This window comes from Xyrauchen texanus, chromosome 18, assembly GCF_025860055.1.
Source record: "Xyrauchen texanus isolate HMW12.3.18 chromosome 18, RBS_HiC_50CHRs, whole genome shotgun sequence".
Classification (NCBI taxonomy): Eukaryota; Metazoa; Chordata; class Actinopteri; order Cypriniformes; family Catostomidae; genus Xyrauchen; species Xyrauchen texanus.
The window spans coordinates 34,297,899-34,321,042 of record NC_068293.1 but is presented as its reverse complement, the minus strand read 5'-3'; the positions used below and the strand labels follow the sequence as shown (position 1 = coordinate 34,321,042).

Genomic DNA, 23,144 nt, shown 5'->3' with positions numbered 1-23,144 from the left:
TCACTGACATCCAAATCAGATTTGCATCAACTGTGGTGTGAATGTAACCACAGACACAATAATACATGTATAGACATAAGAGGTGTTGGTCAATACATCCAAAACATTAAGATTTATTGTCATAAGGTTTATGGAGAAATAAAAATTAACTGGCCACTGTCTCAATCGAATGTTTATGTTCCATTATGATATGTAATGGTTTTGGATCTTTTCTCAGAATATCTGAGGTTCTCATCAATTCATATGACACCATAAGGTTTATACTGCTTTAAAGGTGCATTCAGTAAGATTTTAGCACCCGCTGTACAAAGGAGCCTCTCTTTGTTCCTTGCAGGCAGCAGATGCCCTAACCCTGCCCCCACCCTAATCCTAACAATATTGTGGATTTTAGCTGGCTCTTACTCATCCCATCGGTCCCAGTAGTACCTCTGGTTTTGGACTCTATACTGACACCTGTGATCCTGGATACTTGAAGTTTAATTACTAAGTGTTGCCGTTTTATACTGCTTTAATTCGTTGTTTTTCTTTTTTGTTTGTTTTAGTTAGTGATTTTTTTTTAGTCTTACAATACACATCCCTATAATGGACATTATTGTATTCAGACCAAACAAATTTCGAACATTGTTGAATGCTGGAGTGTGACCATACAGCAGTGATTCTCGAGCTATCTGCCAGCTGAACATTGCCTTGTGCTCATGCTTGCTGCTTGATTTCACACGTTTATCCATGATCCACGCTGAGAGCAGCAGGTAGTAGCGGTTTGTTTTATGATTCCAGCATGAACCTCTTGTTTGGACATTTTATCTTTCCACTTGCACCCTTTCTGTTCAGACTGTCTGGTGGATTACTCTGGACTAAACTGTTGACTTGGGATCCATTATTGTTTGTAGTAAGTATATTGTGTTTGTTGTTTTATTGTTTGCTTTGGCTTGTTTTGTTTCCAAGTACGTTTATGTTTAAGCATGGTCTAATTATTATTATTGCCATTATTAGAAGTGGTAACTGAGCCAGTTGCATGACACAGTGTCATATGCTGTCAACATGTCAGCGTCCATGAGGGGGCGACCTTCCTTATAACGTTAAACAGCTTTTATTGGGTTTCTGAAATGACTTCATCTCATGTGAGTGTATACAATATTGATAATTTTTTATATATTTCTAAAAAAAAATTATGTCTTTATGTGTATTTTTTTTTAAATAGCATAAACTTTTTGCAACTTAAAACTTGTGCAGTAATTCACAACTTTGGTTTTGCCAAGATGCTTGTGTACGGTGGCACACAGGTAGATGATTGTTTTCCTTTTAAAGTATAAACCTCACTGAAGATAAATACTTAAAAAAGTAAGGGATAAGAAAATAAATGTAATTCAAGATATTCCCTGAAAAAATGCCATAGTATTTAATGCAATTTTGCTTCCTCAGTAAATATATCTAAGAATGACAAGATATTTTTACTGGGAAAAAAAGGACAAAATTGTGTATTAAAATAGATTCAGCTTTTAATTTACAATTATGGTAACAATTAGTGGAAAACATCCATAAACACTGTAATGAAACAACACAGAATGGGGATAATATGTGGTATACAGTATGTAAATAAATCCAATATCCAATAGAAACAACAACATAGTGAGCAAGCAAAAAGGGACTGAACAATGAGCAGTGTGGCATTATTAGTGACTGCTCAATGATACAGAATAACAGGTTGCTGACTGATGCTCTCCCCAGGTCACCTCTTCCGGAAGCATCACTGGAACAGAGTGTGGTTTTGAGGAAGAGTGGAGGTGACACTGAAATCAGAACCATACACACACGTACACACACATATACACACACTGATCTTCCCCCTCCCCCAAAACACTCAGTGGAACAAAGATTCAATCTGCGAGCTGAATTCCCCCTGCCTTCCTCAGAGCATTTAAGTGTGCATGCATTCATGGATTTAACCACCATATACAAGACCATGAAGATGCAGCCAGTCAACAATGGCTCGACACATATAGACCGTAGCTCCACTCACCGCCTCCGAGTCTTCGAATCCATGCTGGTACAAATTGTCGTACATGGAGGTTTGATATTCCCAAAAGATCTCCTTAATGATCAAATGCAAATGAGGGATAAGGAAGCTCCAGGGATAGGCTCTCTTACAATCCCCTTGCCGACAGAAAGAGCACCAAACCAGGAATGAAAAGCAGACAGAAGCCGCCCTCTCGACTCGTGAAGCCAGCGTATTGTATGAATGAAAATGGAACGTGATTGATCACATCATAAAGAAGTGGGGCTCTCCCCAGAGGCTGCAGACACCTGGTATTTTATCAGCTTCCACAAACAATGCATGAGAGCAGAGCCTTCCTCAATCAGATGCTGATGACAAAGCAGCAAGGCTGTGCTCTGATTGGCTAAGAGGAGTTCCAGTCAGAAAGGACAAGTGCTCTCTACTGTTGACTGTTAAAGGAGGAGGAGGAGAAGGGGTCTGCAGGGCGCTGACAGCATTCCACTCCTTGACCACTGGTTTCCCTGTGCTTTTACTTTACCATTTCTATTTTTGTTCACTCCGACCCCCCACCTCCAAACCACTTCCCACCTCTCTTTAGCACAATTATTCACAAACAGATTAGTAATTAATTACTATTACAGTGCTCATTTGTCAGCAAGGCGATGTGGCAACAATGTATACCACATTGGCACAACACACAGAAACCAGATTTTTATAATGATTACATACAAAATGGCTAGTTTCAAGAATTTGTGTGTACCTGAATTACCAGCTGCCTTTCATGTCCCTAAATATTTTAATATGGCACCAGAAAATGATTCAGACAAGACAAATTTGGTTGAATGAATAATTTATTGTACCATCTGCAGCAACTACCATCAGCTAGCTAGCTAACTAAGTGTAAAGAAGATAGCATCGAGTCTGTGAGCTAATCTTGGCTAACTACACTATGTCCAATGTCTACACCTTAGTTATATAGCTAGTAGAAATGTCTGAAAATCTTTGAAAAACAGGACACACTGCAAAACAACTAATTGATGCAATTTAACCCATGATGACGAGCAAACACCATCTAGCCAGGTGACTCCATTACATACATTTTTACCAGTGGTCCGGCTGTGTTTCTTTTCCTCTTCCTGTTACTTTTTTCTGCTCCCGACTTGTAGGTGTGCTTCATGATGACGAACAAACACTTTAAGTCACATCAAGCTACAACTCTCTCCTTGCAGTTACATTCTCCTTTCCCTCTCGGCCACAAGGGGGCTCTCTAAAGCTGTCTAATCGAGCCATAACAGCTGTCTTAGTCTTACTCACAGCTTTTGGTATATTTAAAAATATATATATAATAATTAAATAAAAAAGAAATAAAAAAATTACCTTGCTTTGCAGGGGCCCCTGGTGGCTTGGGGGCCCTAAGCGGCCACTTATACAACTTATAGCTAGAAACGGCCCTGGAACTAATAATCAGGCAATCTGAAAGGGTTAGCACTGAATACAGAACTGACGGCAATACAAACAGAAATCATGTGCTCACATAAAAAAAAGGAACAGACATGGGTGTCAGGATCCAGCCACAAAACTGACAAAAGTGACAGGAACCTGACAATGTACTCAGTAACCTGTAATTGAATACTTTTTAAAAGTAACACCCCCCAAACCTGGTTCTGGATGGTTCTAAGTACTTACTCACTGGTAAACCCAAAGTCAAAAGAGCCAACATTTAAGTCTCTATGACATCCTGGTATTTTGATATGACTGGGGTCCTTGCATCAATGTAAGTCTACAAGCTTTTTTTTTTCACCTTTGTTATCATCAAAGCACAACTACCAACAACAACACATACAGGGCTCTAAATCTTCATCCCCTCATTAAATCACTCAAACCATCAGTTTATGGGAGATGTGAATGATGAAACATGAACACCATTCATAAAACAGAAGCTTGGCATAAGGGTATTGAACCAGACATGAGTATCAGTACCACTGCTTTGTGTCATTACAGCCCCAATGAGCACAGACAGGCTATAAAATACCTTCACCATCTTGGGGTCAATGGGACAAAAGCATATAAATTCATAGCTATAACCAGACATAACCTCATAGCATTGGGATATTATATCAATTATTTATCCCACTGGTATATATCACTTGGCTAAATTTTATAAATAACTTATTTAATAAATTATCATTTATTTGTATTTTACCAAATGCATAGATATTTCCCAACAACATCTTAATATATAAATAGAAAACCTTAAGACTTTAAAGCATATTCATAATTGCATCCATAAAGTACATGTCTGGACAAACAAAATAAAATAACACACTATATAAGACATATTTCCATGGAGACATGTATCTCTGTGACGCATTCCTAATTCTGTAATTGATTTATATTTCCCTTCATTCCAGCTACTGAAAGAATATGACAACCAGGATTAATCAGATCTTTTCATTTAATTACATGGAATGAACTGACAGTGTAGCAGTTAATTATTCACATCTCTCTTGAGTATCAAAACTCCGGCAAACACCGCCCCCTGCAGTTTAGAATGCACATCTGCAACGTGCCCCACTAAGATATCAAATACTATACTGAGTTCATCTTTAGAAAATAAATGAAAATATATCCTTTTTAAAATCATTATATGCAATATTGTTTTGTATTTTAGATTCAATGACAAGATAAATTCATAATTTAACCAAATCTTATACATAAAATTATACAATTGTCTATAAGGCAAACCCAAACAAACCAAAACACATAACCCATAACAAAGTCAGAAGAGCCAACCCCAACCCACAATAATGTGAATATTCGAAACTATTCAAAATAAATATACTGTGGTAATGAACACATTTTCTTAAAAATATAAAATCTGCATCTATGAAAAGAAAACCCCATCATGATAGAATCTTACAATTATAGATATAAATGATATTACTTGATATTTGAACTGTTGCAATAATTTTACAAAGAACCCTCTTTGTTGCAAGGGTGATCATCAAGCCCATTATTTCCTTCTCAAACATTTAGTAAGGGAAATCTTTAAAAATGTATGTTAACATTTGTTCATCGAATTAAGAGACATTTTAAAATTGCGCATTTCTTCTGAGCATTTTTGGGACCTATGGTCAATAAATACAGCGGGGAAGCAATGGAATAAATTAATAACTAAACAGTTTAGCCATGTGACCTATACCAGAGGGATTAATAATTTATATATGCTCCAGACACTCAGGAATTATAAATGTGTTATGATGGAATAATAAATATACTTCTAATGGCTAGGTCAAATTATTTTCCATCTTTTTAAACATTTCAGTCTCAGATTCAAACAGTTGTAAATTCAAAGCCAGTTCATCGTTTTTATATACAAGATTAATACCTGAAGTCTTGTCTTTAACCTTGATCTCAGCAGGTTTTCAGCACCCGTGGATTTTCTCACTTCATTTGAGCAGAGTGCTAAGACATATTCTCTGACACTTAGAGGTTTAGCAAGACATGTCCTCTCAATGCCTCTCTATACAAATCAGTCTTGGAAATGTGCAGTTTTGTTTTCCAGAATTAGTATTTATAGCCTCACACCATAAAAAACACTAAATGTGCTATGCAAAACAAAATGTACTATCTAAAGCTGAGATTTAGAGGGTGCTTGAGTGTGCTATGCAGTGAGAGAAAATTGAACACAACCAACTTCTACTTATGATCACATTTCAATTCATATCTATATAAGCAGACCCAGAAGTGTGTCCTGAATGAAGGTCTTGTCTGTGAAATCACCTCTATAGCCAGAAATAGAGTCCTGGAAGTCAGTCAAAATACTGAATTCCCAAGACTCAGGGGAGACCTAGATTCTAAATCCATTTGGAGATAGACTGCTGCATATGGACTGCGAACATTAGGTGACTGGATTTACCAATGAGCTGAAGTACACAAGCAACACAAGTCGCACACAAGTAATACACACAACACTACGCGTTTCTCCCTTTCAATGACTCATTGCAAGACGCACGTCCTTCAGAAAACACAACAGATGTACGTATTGTCAAAATTAATGTTTTAAATGTATTCAAAATTAATACTATTATGTACCTAAAAGTAATGAACTTAAATAAAAGTAAGAAACTGTAATCTGGTTACAATAATTTAAAATACAATGTGTTAAACTACTTTTTGTACTTAAAAAGTAATTAAATTACACAAACTACTTGCTTTGTAATCAAATTACTCCCAACGCTTTTTACTACAAATGATAGAATAGATTAAATAACAATGATAAATAATGTATGAGTGCTTCTTTAGCATCATGGCCAGTAGTTGATGTTTTGAAGAAGCATGTCACATAATGGTGCAAAGGATTGAGGTAAGAACACTGATCATGTTGATTTCCTCATTAGCCTCTGTTGCTGTATGGCAACTCATCTGGTAACTTAATTAAAATTTTGGATAATAATGCTCTTTTAAAATGGCAGTACTCTGGGCTAAGGTTGGGTAATATACTAGTTGCAGTGTTTTAAGATCTGACAATAGAAACAAGGCACCTGTTTTGGAAAATCAAGCTCAAAATAAGTGACTTGCCTCACCCAAAATAAACAAAAATAAGCGATTATATTATTTCCCATGTGGGAGAATTTTCTGGACAGAAAGCATATCAAGCTTAGTACTGTAATGACTTTTCAATAAATGTATTATTTATATAAAATATATTCTCAAAAATATTTCAAATATTCATTTGGCCACCTCAAGTCTCCTGCACAGCATGTGGGGACGTTCAGAATAAATATCACTTTTTGCGGTCTGAATTATTATTATAATATTTGATTTCATTGTTTTTTTAACTAGCCGTTTCCTTCAGAATCAAACCGCTTGCTTATATTCTACAATAAAGAGAGAAGCCTACATTTATTTGGACAAAAGGAACTGGTGTAGTTCTGAAGATTTACAGTGATAAACCCTTTGGTCTTTGGTTTCATGAAAAGAACAAAATTAACCAGTTATTAACTAGTTACCAGCATTTAAAAATAATGTTTTCACTCCGGAACAATTGAAAGGGATTTCGATCCTGTTTTTTTGGTTCTGTTCTGCAAAGAAACTAGCTTGTTTTTGTTTTTAAGCTCTACAAAAAATGTGCTCATTTTCAGTTTTTGTTCCGTGAACCGTTTACAGTCCCTGTTTAATATACAAGGCTATTGGCATAGTGTTTAGCAATATAGAAGCTCGGTAGAGAATGGCATTCAATGCTCAGCAATACAGCTATAATGTCACATTGTAAGGCATTAAGGTAATTGGTTTCCTCTGAAAAACGTCCTTCTTCATTGCAAACTTAAAAAGCCTATTAGATCTGACAACAAGGATTACATAGTCCATATTTCTATTATAGGGAACATTCAGCACTTTTGATGACATTTCAGATATCATGTACTGAAAGAATATTTTGAGCTTAAAGATTTAAAACCCTTTTTTATTTTATGAATAATTAATATCACCTCAGCTAAATGCTGAACATGTACAGTTGTTAAGGCAATTCATATTCATCTGATGACAGTGAGGACTCATCTGTTGCTTGGAAACCAAATGACCCATTCAAAAGCTGTGCAGTAGTATAATTCTTTGAAAATTCATGTTGAACTATTTACTGAGAACTGAATAAGTTAAGCCTAGTGCAGGAATTAGGCATGAAGATGCCAAATTGAAACATGTTGCACAAGCAATGACCTTTGATTCAACATATGAACAGCTTCCACTCAAATGATTATTTATGCAAAGATTTAACAACTTATGAGTTTGAATGGGACCTATAGTGCATTCAGAAATTATTCACATAATGAATTTAATCTATTTTGGAATTAGGCTGTAACATAACAAAATGTGGAAAAAGCGAAGCACTGTGAATACTTTCTAGATGCACTGTATATGCAAAATTCACTTTTACATGTTTTTTTTTACATAAATGTGAGTCAGCAGTGTGTGTACACATCCACCATACAATGTTAAAAGTCCACCCACTCCTCTTTCTTATATTTCTATTAATCAAAATCAGTGTCTCAAAATTAATGGTTTTCGTTTCTGCTCTAAAGTGACGTCAAGTTTGAGCAGGCCTCGCCCACGACTGGTGACTGACTCCACCCTATTATCATAGATTCTCCCCTGTGTGATTGCCACACAGTCCGCCATTGTTTTCCACGCTGGAGCAGATACAGGGAGAAGAACTGTGTGTGAAATGTCTCAGATTCATAAGCTTCATAAGTGTTCTATTGTTGGCTGGAAAAGTGAACATAAGTGTCTTCATGCACTCCCGGCATCAGAGCCACTGAAGACGCAGTGGACAAGTTTTGTTTTTGAAGGAAATGTGCCCCAAAACATACAAAAATGTGTATAAGTTTGTGCAAATCATTTGACACCGGATTGCTTTGTGAATGAGTGTCAATATAAAGCAGGATTTTCCAGAAATTTTATTCTCAAGCTTGGATCAGTACCAACTGTTCGTGTTCCAGCTTTATATCCTGAAGATGTAAGTATCGCACTTTATATTTTGTGAATGTTTTGCAAATCGCCTTTCCGAATGTGCTTGTTAGCTGATTCCACGGCTAATGCAGCTAAAGTTACCATTGTATATATATTCATACATATATGGCTGAACTCTGGTATTTATGCTGTCAGTCATATTGGTTCTGATTTGTTGTTGCTGTAGTATCCAAAGCAGGAGCTGTAAAGGCACAGCCCTCTTCCAGAAAGGGGCAGGGAGCAGCAGCTCATTTGCATTTAAAGAAACACACATGAAATCAACATGTTTTTGGTTCCACCCAAAAAGAGGCATTTATAACATAGTATAATAAATTATCCATGGGGTATCTTGAGCTGAAACTTCATAGACACATTCTGGTTGACACCTGAGACTTATATTACATCTTGTAAAAAGGGGCATAATAGGTCTCCTTTAAAATCTTCCAAGGTTCAAAAACATTCAGTCATTGTTGTCAAAAACACATCGTTGGCATTTAGAAATGTGTGCATTATTGATAAATGAGAACTTGTTAGCCCCTATAAAAAGTATTTGTTAACCGTAACATACATGTAAGACCTTTACATAATTATTAGGCATATGAGAAATGGAAACTGTATTATCCACAAAGAATTTGATTTACTGATAAAAATGCTTCAAGATGTCCTTCACAGATACCCTCTGAAACTAAAGCTCGAACAAAAGAGTAAACAATTCATAGCAAAACTATGAAATATGAAATAGAGTACAGTACAATCATTTCTGGTGGTTGATTGATCAATGTGAAATGTGTTATGGCCGATACCTGCAGTATATCTAGAGTTCAGGATTGGTCAATACAATGCAGATACTATATAAAAATACAATTTACTGACATTAAATTAGATGTACACAAAATTGCTGAATTTAAACAAACACTTATTTTGCACTTGTTTGCCATATTTACTCACAATACTAATAAACATTTGAAAAATGAAAATATGCCGTAGTACCCATTGACAATGCCGTTTGTAGATTTTGGAACTTTACAATGATCACTTCTTGCTTTCCCCTCTTACCTGGCGAAGGATGAAACTTGTCGATGTTGTGCTGCCATCAGACCTCTTCAGTCGACTGCGCCGAGAGTAGGTGCCTCTGTTCACCTGCAGCAAGTGAACAAGACATTAATCACTTTCTCTCCTCTAAGCAGAACAGGGGCACCTTCAAATACATGCATACACCCACATACGTATGCCACCACAACACTGTCAGAGAGGTCTCAGCGGATACCCTTACAAAGTTCTGGCATGGGTGTTCAAACAGATACAGAAGCTATTATAATGTAATATTTGATAAACATTGAGGCAAACCCACTGTCAAAGCACTTCAGCAATTCATCAATGTGAACTTACATTAATCTTCACTGTTTTGTACATCATCACAAAAAAGTTGAACTCTGCATCGTCTCTACATTGAAAACAAGGCCATGTGTTGAGCAGGCAAAACTGCCCTTCAGTTTGGCTGACCGCAATGCAGTCTTACTGCATAGAAACCCTTAAGGGAAAAGCATGCACTTAAAATATATAGTGGAAGCTGGCAGATCACATCTGCTCCATAAAAAAACGACAAAGTGGACAGTAAAAAAATCGGCATCTGCACTGACTCTTAGAAACTGGGTCAGGTCATGCATTCTTTACAGGGAAATCAATGAGAACATTAATTATTTAGCAGCCTAATTAAAGACCAATGGATCAAACTGACAACCATTGATCATTAGCATCATTAGTACATTAGCACATATAAGCCATGATAAGTCTTGCTTAGTGTGAAATAATAAAAACAAATGCTAAAAAGGGACAAGGGAACATTCTGCACAGCATTAAAAAAAAAACAACAACACACACACATCCAGAGAGCAAAACCTACATTATACTTCACTAACAAAAAGTACCATGGGAATACCATAAGTGAGCAGCTTATAAATACCATGGTGTATGAATATATTATCTTTCAGCACTATATTATGAATCAAAGTACCATATTGCCATCAGATACAATATAGTAAAATACTTGTTATTTGTTATTAATACTGTGTTTCAGAAGAGGCAAATTATTGCCCTGCATCAAGCAAAGAAAGTCACAACCTAAGCCCCCTTCTTTTTAAGAGTTAGAACCACTAAAGTTTTTTATAAACTATTTTATAACTACATAATAGGCCTAATAATAAAAAAAAAATAACGTCGATAAAACCTGTTCGATCGAATTCCTACCTGAAACATCTGTTTCTGCACACCTTCGCCTATCCCGTGTCGGGTGTAGATGTGCCGGGACATTTCCGCAAGTTCATCTGTCCAGGGTGGTGGTTGCCTTTCGGTCCCGGTCCACTGGCTCGACGGAAGATATTGAGCGGGTTGCTCCAGCTTCGCGGTGAAGTCCACTGTCCGAAGACGCGAGTACTGTTGTGTGCGCTCGCGCTGAGCTGCGCTGGTAATGATGCAGTGTGTGCAGCTGTCGCGTGCGGATGCAGTGGAGCGTGCTCACCACTAGTGTAACATCGTAAACCGCTGATCAGAGGTCATCATCAGATATTACCGGTACGATATAACACACAATGTGTTCATGTTACTTACATAGAAAATTTATTTAATAAATTAATCATTATACAATAAAGGCAAAGTGTATTTACAAACAGCTCAACATAAATGGGAGACACTCTAAAAATGGATTATCCCCATTTAATCAAAATGAAACTTAATCACAAGTTATATGCAACATGAAACTGTTTTTTGACTTCACCATCAAACTTTTAAAGTATACCAAATCAGACACAGTTTTGTTGAACGTGCACACATTTGCATGATATTTCAAAAGTAAGCCCACTGAAAATATCAAAACCTTTATTTTCCTTTAAATAAGCCCAACTACAAAGTGGCAAGAGGGAACAGAACATCTACAAAAATATATACACTAGACTATATTTACACTTTTTACTGTATATTGACCCATAAAATGCAAAGGAAAAATACAATATCTCCTATTAGTTGGCAACACTTTTGAAATATATTATGTTTCTATATGATCTTTATTAAATGCCACTTTTATTACAAAATCTGTGCAAATGTAATAGGCAAATGTGATATCAAAGCAACAGCAACAAAAATATCATGTTTATAAATTCCTCTGGAAATTCAATTGGATGTTTAGAGTTTGACAGTGGAAGTTAAAATAGTTTTATACTATCCAATCCATGACTTGCATCTGTAGTAACTCTTTTCTGTCACTCAATACTTTCTAATTACACTGTAAAATGAACAATAATGCAAAGTGACCCATATAATTAAGTTATAATTCTAATGATAATACTATGATGTTTAGTCAATTTAATAAGAATTTAGGATAAAGTCTGGAGAATTAGCAAAGGACATATTTAGCTGCATCCAAGGACACCTCTCAATTAAAATCTGTATCATTCACAGCAGTGGCTGCCTGTTTATCAGATTCTGAGAGGATGCACATGTGAGGCTATGCGTAACTGAATAAAAATTGTGTCAAACCATGCCCTGAACAACTAGAATAAGTTGATCCAGTGTACAATTTCAGTGCACAAGATTTTAATAATATCTTAATAATAACCTGCATCTTTACAAGAACAATTACATCAGTTTTAGCGAATGCACCGCTCATGCCAGTTTCAAAGAGATCATTCTTTGCGAATATGTTGGACAGTCTTCAATACAGAAAAGCAACCTTAAAACACAGGTAGTTTTTATTATCTGAAGACTATAAGAGTTCACTGTGAAAAGGAATACAAAAGGAATTTGACAGTACAGTACAGATTTCCCTCTAAATCTCTTATAACATATAGGTTTACAAACATATAGCATCTTCTGAAATTAAGTCTTTAGAATTGGTCTCTACTTTTATTCCATCTCTCAAAAGAACAAGGCATCTGGTGGTAAATAAATGTTTATAAAGTTAAGGTGCAATACAGACAAAGCCAGATATTTAACATCTAAATTTACTACATCTTTTATCAAGCAGTTTAAGAAAATAACAAAGACAATTCTCGCCTATACTTTACTACATAATTCCACCTTTACAAGAATGTTAAATTTTGTCTATATTTTAAAGGGATTATCAATTTTAGTTAGAGGTTGTCATAAAACTACTTTTTTCCCCACATACATAAGAAGTAAACAACTACAAATTCATCATTTCCAGCTGAGGAAATCAATCATAGACCAGATCAAAATGATATTGTAGCTTACATTAAGTCGAACAACTGCAAACTCCCAACAATGCACACACAAGCGGCACTTGCATATTACAAATATCATTATACAGTGAAACAAATGGATGGACCATAAATTAATTGCATCTGTGATGACTTTTGATTCATAGAAATCAAAAGCAAAGCCGGTGAAGGAATTTAAGAACATTACTTGAGTCTCTAGCCAATGGCAATGGCTTCAACTGCAGTTTAATGCTGCCCCCCTAAATCGGTCCCATAGTTCTGCCATTCTGATTGCAGGAATTTCTACAAGTGCTCCGAGTCTTGGCACATAAATTCATTGCAGATATGGTGATCCATGGAATTATAATTTCCTCTCTGTAATGCCAGGTTCCATTACAAATTAATTCTCTCTTTTTGCATTTTACCATCTGTATCAGTTTCAGAATCAGAAATATAAAGAATATGCTGGTGATTATTAGATGACAAAAATTATGTAATGGGTTAGTGTGATGCATCCAAAACATTCCTCAAAACTACTTCATCAGGTTAATAACTGGGAGAGAAGTGCTTGCTTCCTTTCAAGTGGATTACATCTCTGTCCTGCAAAAACAATTGACGGCAAATGTAAAACCTCTGCATACTACTTGTCATCAATATAGAGGAGAGAGGAAAACACTCTCCATGTCATTTCACTGTTTGGAATTTGGAATCTGTAGAGTTGGATCTTTCACACATCCTTACAGAAGGGGTTGCTGGTAGAAGGCTGCTTGTTGCTGTTGAGGGACAGGTTGGGCTGGGGTTGTCATTTGATATGAGTTTGGAGGCAGACCAGGATTTGTGTTTTGATAGGCAGACATGTCCATAGCCACACCCATCTGTGGTGGATAAGTGGCGGTGCCTCCAGGTGCTTGGTTCATGTACTGTGCATTCATATGGCCACTGCCAGATAAAACAAACCAGAGTTACATAAAAGGTGCACTCAGTGATTTTTTTGCTAATTGCTACACTTTTAAACAGTTATTCATAGTACTTTTGGAAATTATTTAAAATGATGCATCGACTCAACTAGTTTTCAGCTAAATAGAAAATGCACCTTTAAGTTCGATTTTACATTTGGTTCGATTGTTTGGTGCAAACAAGACTTTGAATCTACTCCTTCCTCATGCAGGTCTCTTTTTACATTGTACTTTTAAGTCTGAACTGGACCAATGAAAGATCTTTCACAAGTTTTCTATTTGAGTGTAGACATGACAGACTGTTTACACAAGATGCCATATTGGTCATTCCAGAATTACTCTGAAAGGGGAAGTGCCACCAACATGTGATATTTTTAAGACACCAGTGAATATAAAATACATTTTACTGGAATGTCCTACTTTTAATGCCACTAGGCAACATTTTAAAATGGTAAATGGTCTGCACTTACAGTATATAGTGCTTTTTTTAACCTTAGTGGTATTCAAATCGCTTTACACTGTGACTCATTCACCCATTCACACACACTCATACACCAATGATGGCAGAGCTACCACGCAAGACGCTAGCCTGCAATTGGGAGCAACTTGGAGTTCAGTGTCTTGCCCAAGGACACTTCGGCATGTGGAATCATGTGGGCCAGGAATCGAACCGCCAACCCTGCGATTAGTGGCCAACCCGCTCTACCACCTGAGCCACAGCCGCCCCTTTTACTCAAAGGTTTTTAGTGGATGCGTTCAAAACATTTTCATCAGATCTTTTTTTATAATATTTGATATAATGTTCATTGTGTATATTACTGTATTATATTATGTGTATGAGTACCACAGTGAGCAAGAATGTGAATCTTAAGAAATGTAACAATTTCGGCCCTTAAAGGTTCCATTATGATTCTTGTAGTACTTTTGAATAAGAAATATTAGTAAATAAAAAGACAGTTCTCACTGGTTTTACTGCCCTTAGAAGCCTGTTACAAAATGACCATTTCATGTTTCAACAGAACAGATTCTTGCAAAATGTGTGTTTATAGAGGACTTTTTAAGGACAACAACCATCCAGTAATAATTCAGATTTAATCTCACAAGCCTCGTAACACAGTAACAATTCTTCGTTCATTTAGAGGTCTGGATGCAAAAGAACTGATTCATAAGAGTCAGTCGATAAGGAATCGGACTGCACTGGTCACGTAGGATGTTTTATGCTGTAGATTCCAAAGAATCTGTTCATAAGATCATTCGTTAGGGAATCGGACTACATTGGTTGCACGTATGTTTCGTACTGCTGATTTAGCAGCGGTGTTAAGCAGAGTATTTCAGTACATGCTCCGTCCACATCAGCGAAAGAATGGGAGTTAAAGAACTGTAAACGGAACCAAAAGTAATGAAAATCAATCGGTTCCAATAATAAAAAAAAATGTAACCAGTTCTGAATAAGAACCGGTTCTCAGTTCCCAACCTAAATCTTTAGTACTAGCAGCAGCGGTATACAATTGTAGCTAGATAATGAACACTGGAGCAAAAGAGGACACTAATTTCATGTGTTATTCAAGTATTTGTCCCTTTAGATTTAACAAAAAATATCCTACGCAAAGAACGGCATTATATCCTGGTACATCGCAAGAGATGCGAGAAATGTGGGCTGCTCTATGAAGAACATTAATTCAGAGACAGACAGGTACTGTAAGAGAAATGCATTACACCATAACCGCTTTCATACTAAAGAAACAAGCCAAACTCTAACATCAAAGCGACTCGAATCAGCAACAAAAGCTCTAGTGCAAAAGCAATAGACCCTTTCAAAGCAACTTATAGTGCATTCAATGCATTAATGTTTTTTAGTATGCGTGTTGTCTAGGAATTGAACCCATGACTTTAGCCTTGGTTCCATGCTCTACAAGATACATGAGCTCTAGTTTTACAAAACCACTCTCAGAATGATCAAGCTTTCACAAAATTAGCGATCAACAAAAAGGGATGTTTGGTAAAAGTTTCTTAGGGAGTTACTAACACCTTTGAGTGTTTGATTACCTGATGTAGGGAGGCTGCTGGCTGGTGGCTGCTGAATTGACTGTAGGAGGCATGGAAGAGAGAGATCCAGCTTGGTCCACACTTAGACTATATCCCTGTGGAAGACCAGAGGACATGTAGGCTCCAGGTTGCTGATAACCCTGAGAGAGCAAGTAAGAAAAACAGTAAATTAACTCATCTAAAAATAATTATGGAAAGCATTGTGCTTAAGTGCTGCCATGCTGGCCCACCTGTCAGAGCATGAGTCAGCCAAGAACATTGCAAGGCAAAACACATAGAAGCAAATTTTCTTATGACATTTTTATGGTACTTTCACTTTGTTCTTTATTGAACGTAAATGGCTAACCTGCATATTGAGAGGTGGAGGGGCTGCTGGGTAAGTGCCTTGGAGGGACTGCATTTTAGAGTATGGCGCGTACATTGGAGCCTCATTCATTAACTGGTTATACAGCTCCAGAGCTTCCAACAACTTCACATTCAACTCTGATAACTCTGAATGCTTCCTGCAAGAGTGTGGGAGGAAATACAAAGACTGAGAATGCAGGGAGTTTGATTTTGTGTAAGTGTGATGTTTCACAACAGGATTTCAACAAACCTGTCAATCTCTTGCAGTTTCTCGTCAATCATTGGGTTCATCTTTTCACAAGCATCTGGAAAAAAAATTATAAAATTTTAGGCTTATTCAAAGACAATTTCTCTTAAGTATCCTGGGTTTAAGGGATAGCTCTATCAAAAAAAAAAAAATGAAAATTCTGTCATTTACACACCCTTGTGTTGTTCCAAACCGGTATGACTTTCTTTCATAGAGTACAAATGGAGATGTTAATCAGAATGACTCTTTCAGTCATCATTCACTTTCATTGTATGCAGTGAATGGTGAATGAGACTAAAACACTGACCAACATCTCCTTTTGTGTTCCACAGGAAGTTTGGAACAACATGAGTATGAGCAAATGACAGCTTTTAATTTTCATTAAGTTTCTTGATGAAGGACCCAAGAGGGATGGCTTGTTCCTTATAGGGTTTGCACCTACAACCTTCTGATTGCATGTCAAATAAATGCAATCGCACGGTTCTGAGAAGACATGGCACCCTGAGCTAAAGAAGGGTCTTCCCAGTACCTTCTAATGTGACCAATTCTGGGCCATCAGGTGAAGCATCTGCAGGGTCTGTGTTCTGAAGCAGGTACAGAGCTCTGTCCATCTTCTCCTGTAGAGATTCAAGACAACAATCCACATGAGATACAAAGAAAAAAGCCTTTGTTTTATGTTTTCTATGAGCCCGTTTGCCACACTACTTTCAGACACTCACTTCATCTATATAGACGGGCTCAGGTTCAGCTTTGACTTCAACGCTGGGTTCCTCAGGAACTGTTGTCTTCTCCACATACATTTCTACAAGAAAGAGAATTCAGGAGATCTGCATGTGCAATTTCAGTAGAATTTTTTTTTGTTCCTGTAGAAGAGGCCATGCTAGAAAGTGTATTACCAGGCTCCGGTTCAGCATTGAGGTTGGTGGTGACAAAGTTTGATGGGAAAAGCCCAACTCCTCGATGGTTCTCTCCTTTCCACCAGTTTGGATCACTGTTGGATAACAGCAACATCACTTAGTCAGAGAAAACATGTGATTTAATAACGTCGATGAGTAATATTTAAAACCAGGGGATTTTATTTATATAATACTTCTATATATTAGGAATGTGCGGAATGAATAATTTCACTGATAAACGTACATTTTGGTTCAAGTAGTTGAATAGTCTAAGAAACCCTCAGAAAACACACACAAATATTGTGTTTATGTGACCCATTTAAAATACTTAATCTATTCCAACAACACTAAATTCCACTGAAAAGGGGCATTTATCTGTGACGTGCTTACCTGGTTTTACGATCATTTTACATTAAATACAGAATATGAAATGCATTCAAAAAATCAGCGTTAGAGAACACAGGCATATTTATTGAAAACAATTGTATGAACAGTGCAGGACCAACAGAGCAACCCTAATAGCCTGTTCTTAATGGAAGTTACTTAACATTAAAACTAATTAAAATGTGCTGACATGACGAGCATTAGCCTAAATAGTAAACAGGATTTCTGCAGGTTTTATGAAGCTAAATTTAAAACTTAAGACCTTTTTAAGACCAACTAAAGAACATTTAAAGAATGTGAAATAAAAACAAAATGCAATAAAAACTGCTTTTTAATTTTATTTAGTTCTGCCCCGAAGCTATTTGACATAACACATCCTCACATATATTCTACACGACAAAATAGTAACTGAATTTGCACACATGATCCTGTTAAGAAGTTTACATTCCCTTGGTTTCTAATATGGTGTACAGCTTTCTAGATGATCAATGACTGTTTGTGCAATAATTGTTCATGAATCCTTGCTTTGTCCTGAGCAGTAAAGATGTCCACTTTTCTTAAGACAAAAATCCCAACTACTGTAAAACTATTTGGTTTTGCAGCATCTTCTGCATATTTGAGTTCTTCCCAACAATGGCTATATGAGATGCAAAGGTTGACAATTGAGGGACTAATACACAACTATTACAAAAGGTGCAAACAATTATTGATGCTCAAGAAGCCAACATAAGAAGAACTAAGGGGTGCAAACTTCTGAGCAGGATGATTTGTGTAAATAAGAGTACATTTTGTGTTATTGTAGCTTTTGAAGGGCAGTACAACATAAAAATAATATTCTCTTATAGACTATTTGTATACATTCTGAAAGGGGTGTGGAAACTTATAAAAACAAAAAGTACAAATCCCACTAGCCAATCCTATCCATATGATGTCATATTTCAAGTGTAATTATGAAATAAAATGTGTACCTGACATGACAAGTTAACACAAAATTCACTACACTGTAACCAAAATTTCAAAATACAACCTCCTGAACATATAAGTGCTTGTACTATGTAATAAGTGCAATACATATTCACGTGCTGCACGAAGAAATAGATCGGCTACTTTCAGCTCGTTGTTGAAAACAATTTTTTTTTAAATTGGTGTATTTCTACTTGTGCTGACTGACAGGATGGCAAAGAGTGTGCACCAAGCGTATGACGTCATTGCCATGCTATCCAGATAAATTTCAGCAGATTTGCAGAATTTGCATCAAATAAACGTGCAACGCTTTGAAATAGCTTCTCTTCTCTTCAAAAACGATACCAAAGACAATCGCGAAAAGTAAAATGAGTACATCAAAAGCAGAAAAGAATTCAGTGAGCCTACCAGCTAAAACCAGGACATAATTACAATGTTTAGAGAATTGTCGGGACACTGGGACACACCTCTTCAAAACAGGACTTCTCTCATACAACATTTAATGCCATTACCTTATGAATTAAAGACTTGTTGCTCTGATTTAAGACCTTTTTAAGGCCTTATTTTGCAAAAGTGCAAATTAAGATTTTTAAGACCCGCAGAAACCCTGAATTTGGCAGACGCTTTTATCCAAAGCGACTTACAGTGCACTTATTACAGGGACAATCCTGTAATAAGTGCACTGTATAAGTACACTTAAGTACACTTGAAAAACTGGCCCAAACCAGACAGCAACCTGGATTTAAGTGCCTTGCTCAAGGACACAATGGTGTTGGCTGTGGGGATCGAACCAGTGACCTTCTGATTAACAGTTATGTGCTTTAGCCCACTACGCCACCACCACTTTTACGATGTAAAAACATAAAAGCTAGGACAGAAAAAATAGGCCTGTGAGAAATGTACAATAAAACGAATGTAATTTCTTAATGTGACATGCACACAGAATAAAAGACATTTTAACCAGTTAAGCAGTCGGAACATCGTTGAAAATAGCCATCTTGATCAGCAGGGTAAAAAATAAATAAATAATAATTGGCATACCTAGCCTAAATTTTTTTGGATACTTGGAGCATACAGTACATTTTTGATGAGCAAAATTAACGTCAACATGGTACGGTGAAAGACGGACTTTCGGAGGTGGAGGCGACTATCCTGCACTTAAAAAAAGGAAAATAACTTGCAAGCATGCACAGATTTAAAAAAAAAAGAGGACATTTTCCTGCATGCACTGCAAATGAGAGAGGGAAGCATGGGCAGACTGAGGTGAAATTAAACTTTGTATTCATCTACTCCAGATATCCTCTTTTTTAATATAAATTATATTAAAATATAACATTAACAAAACATAGCAAATTAAGTGCATCTTTTGTAAAACTGATACTGTTTAGTAGACTAGTCTCACACATCGCCTACTATATATAGCAGTGACACATAAATATAATGGCCAGTCCAACCAACCAGCTGATATGGTAACATTGACCGGTTGTTCGATTAAATGTAAGAGTTGGTTTACACTTTTGTCAGTTCCAAAATTCCAGATTTGTCAATGAGATATGCAAATGATCAGTTTCAAATATTTTTTGTGTATATATTAGTAACAGACCTGGTACATTGGCCAAGCTGATTAATCAGACAACAGTTAAATAATTTGACATTATCAGCATCACCCGATGTACTCAACTGACCAATTAAAAGAAGTGGTCATTTCACCTAGTGCAATTTCTTAAAGGAATATTCCACGTTTAATACAAATGAAGCTCAGTCGACAGCATTTGTAGCATAATGTTGATTACAAAAAAATAAAATATTTAGACTTGTCTCTCCTTTAATAATAATTACAAAAAAATAATAATAAAAAAAAAAAAGCAAATATCTGAGTTACAGAGAGGCATTTCCAATGGAAGTGAATGGGGCCAATCCGTATATTTTAAAATACTCACAGTTTCAAACGTATAACCTTAAACAATGTGTCAACATGATTTAGTGTAATAAAATTGCTTAAAAACCTTTTCTGTGTAAAGTTTTATCCAATTTTAAAAAGTCGTAGCCAAACGCTATAGATTCTAAAAAAGTTTTAACAAATTTATAAAATTATAAACTTAATATTTCTGCCTTTAAACCTGACAAAAACTGGCCCCATTCACTTCCATTGTAAGAGCCTCACAATAATTATTAAAAATAATAAAATAATTTTTTGTGGTAATCAACATTATGCTACGAATGCTGTCGATTGACATTGAAACATTCCTTTAAATCTATGACAACAATGGACAGATTTTCTGCATCAGACATTTTTAGATTTTCAAATATTTAGACTAAACATTTTATGTATATGCGTTTTCTTTTTTTACATCGCCACCCTGCATTCTAGATATTGTTATTTGTTTTGTGCACGATTACTGTTTTTTTCTCCCCAATTTGGCATGCCCATTTCCTAATGCGCTCTAAGCTCTCGTGGTGGCGGAGTGACTCGCCTCGATCAAGGTGGAGGGCAGATCTCAGTTGCCTCCACATCTGAGACAGTCAATACGTGCAGTATTGATGAAAATTGGTGAATCTTATCAAGTGGCTTGTTGAGCGCATTACCGTGGAGACCTAGTGCGTGTGGAGACTCATGCTATTCTCCACGGCATCCACTCACAACTCACCACGTGCCTCACCAAGTGCGAGAACCACATTACAGCAACCACGAGGAGGTTAACCCAACATTAAATCTCACATTAAACTAATAATAATCAAATTGTCACTGCATGTAGTATATGTGCCCTGCCTGGGTGGGCTGACATTTCCGTGAGGCAGTGAACGCAAGTATTGTCATGTGCGTGGGGTCCCACTGCTGTGGTTAAATAGCCTCTTTGGGGTGCTTTGATTTTATAAATGGTTTAAAATCAATGGCATTGAACTTATCTATTTATTGTACATAAATATGCACATTAGAGCAAAAGGAAAAACACTTGTCTTACAGTTTACAAAATGCTGAAACTTTCCTTGATAAAGAACAACATGGAATCATGTTTAACAGTCACATAAAGTCCTCTTTGCAACACTTACTTTTTCAGAAAACAACACAGCACAACAAATGAAACAACACAGGTGTTTCATGATACATTTATAAAAAATAAAGTTCTTTTTAACTTTAATTGGTGTCTAAAAATGTGGCGATCCTGTGAGAGATGCTGAAAGAGAAAACAGCGCAGAGGCACAAAAGCATGTTTGAACAGCCCCTAAGTCACCCTACACTTGAAAAACTGGCCCAAACCAGACAGTTTGTCAGAATTCATCAAGTTCGGGTGGGGTTGAAGACCTCTATTGCATGTGTAGGATAACTGAACAGGGATATTGGTATTCAAATTGCGGTGTGTTGAGCGGTTAGCTGAATGTCGATGCCGACTATTCATGCACATACCTACTCTCTAGGTATTGCTTTGGCCAAAGAAAAACCCATTTTGTTTAACAACTAATTTTGCCTTTGAAAATAAACATTTCATTAATTGACATTCATTTCCCCAAACAATCTAATTATAATATAATAATATTAAATGGGGAGTTTACCTGTCATCCAGGACCAGCACAAGCTCTCCAGCCTTAAAGGTGAGCTCATTATCTTCAGCCGCCTCAAAATCGTAGAGGGCGCGTACCTTGCGGGACTCTTTCACTTCATTGGTGTTGTAGGGTGGATCAGCGATCATTGTGAGGGGTTGTGTCTCCACCTGTTGCTTCTGCTCCTGTAAGGACAGCTGAATGGCTGCACAGAGCAAGACAGAAATATCACTGGGTCTTATTCACTTACCGTGAGTCCATATGTATTTGGACGTGTACTACTTGTGCAAATGGTTTTTTTTTTGTCAAAAGTTTACATAAACAGGTTTAAGTCATTAAATCACTCCACAGCTTTCATATTAGCAAAATATAGTTTAGGCAAGTTGTTTAGGACATCTACTTTGTGCATGACATGAGTCATTTTACCAGCAATTAAAACAACAATGACATTTATCCCCTTTCACTCAAATCACAAGTAAAACTGGTCAGATCATAAACACTTACTTTTCGCTCTGTTCTTCACACAATGCAATCTTTTGACATATAAACAATTTTACTATAGGACATGACTCATTTTAACATTTGCATTAAATAACCAACTACATTTAAAAGCTTGTTAAGATTTTAAATTGTGCAGTAGCTCAACTGATAGAGCATTGCAGTTGTGATGTAAAGGACCAGGGTACGAATCCTGAAGAGCATGTGAGTTGCCAAAAGTGTCATAGAAGCACCACAAAATGGTTGCAACATGGTTGCTTCAGAAATTGTTTTTCATCTCAGATTTGCTTTTTAAGACACTATCGATTAGGCATAGGTTTAAAGTTAAGGGTAGGGAGGTAGGTTTTGTTCATTTAAATCTCGATATATCATTAACCTTAAAAACCTCATTTGTTTTCGGAACAGCCCTGAGATGTGTAATGAATCACGTCATTTTATTTTGCAAAAATATTGCCACAGTCTATCAATATTCATTGCATGGGAGAAGGAACTCATGAACCCCCAGCCCCTTAAGACATAGAGAAAGATTAAAAAAATTATAATAATAAATCTAAA

General features: G+C 36.4%; 2 protein-coding genes across 3 annotated transcripts in view; both read right to left on the bottom strand.

The window, feature by feature from the left end:
* The window catches only part of LOC127658544 (voltage-dependent L-type calcium channel subunit beta-4-like), a 34,369-nt gene extending 23,556 nt beyond the window's left edge, over positions 1–10,813 (bottom strand). The window contains exons 1-2 of the mRNA XM_052147891.1: positions 10,751–10,813; positions 9,560–9,643 (exon numbers count right to left, since the gene is read on the bottom strand). Coding sequence (XP_052003851.1) covers positions 9,560–9,643; positions 10,751–10,813 — 147 coding nt within the window. The remainder of the gene's footprint in view (positions 1–9,559; positions 9,644–10,750) is intronic.
* Positions 10,814–11,222: 409 nt separating this feature from the next.
* The window catches only part of LOC127658540 (signal transducing adapter molecule 2-like), a 22,633-nt gene continuing 10,711 nt past the window's right edge, over positions 11,223–23,144 (bottom strand). The window contains exons 7-15 of one of the 2 annotated variants that reach the window (XM_052147881.1): positions 22,104–22,296; positions 17,205–17,299; positions 17,028–17,110; positions 16,838–16,925; positions 16,312–16,366; positions 16,063–16,219; positions 15,717–15,856; positions 13,456–13,653; positions 11,223–13,314 (exon numbers count right to left, since the gene is read on the bottom strand). In XM_052147881.1, coding sequence (XP_052003841.1) covers positions 13,302–13,314; positions 13,456–13,653; positions 15,717–15,856; positions 16,063–16,219; positions 16,312–16,366; positions 16,838–16,925; positions 17,028–17,110; positions 17,205–17,299; positions 22,104–22,296 — 1,022 coding nt within the window. In that variant the 3' untranslated portion in view covers positions 11,223–13,301. The remainder of the gene's footprint in view (positions 13,315–13,455; positions 13,654–15,716; positions 15,857–16,062; positions 16,220–16,311; positions 16,367–16,837; positions 16,926–17,027; positions 17,111–17,204; positions 17,300–22,103; positions 22,297–23,144) is intronic. The other variant, XM_052147882.1, reaches the window with a different exon arrangement.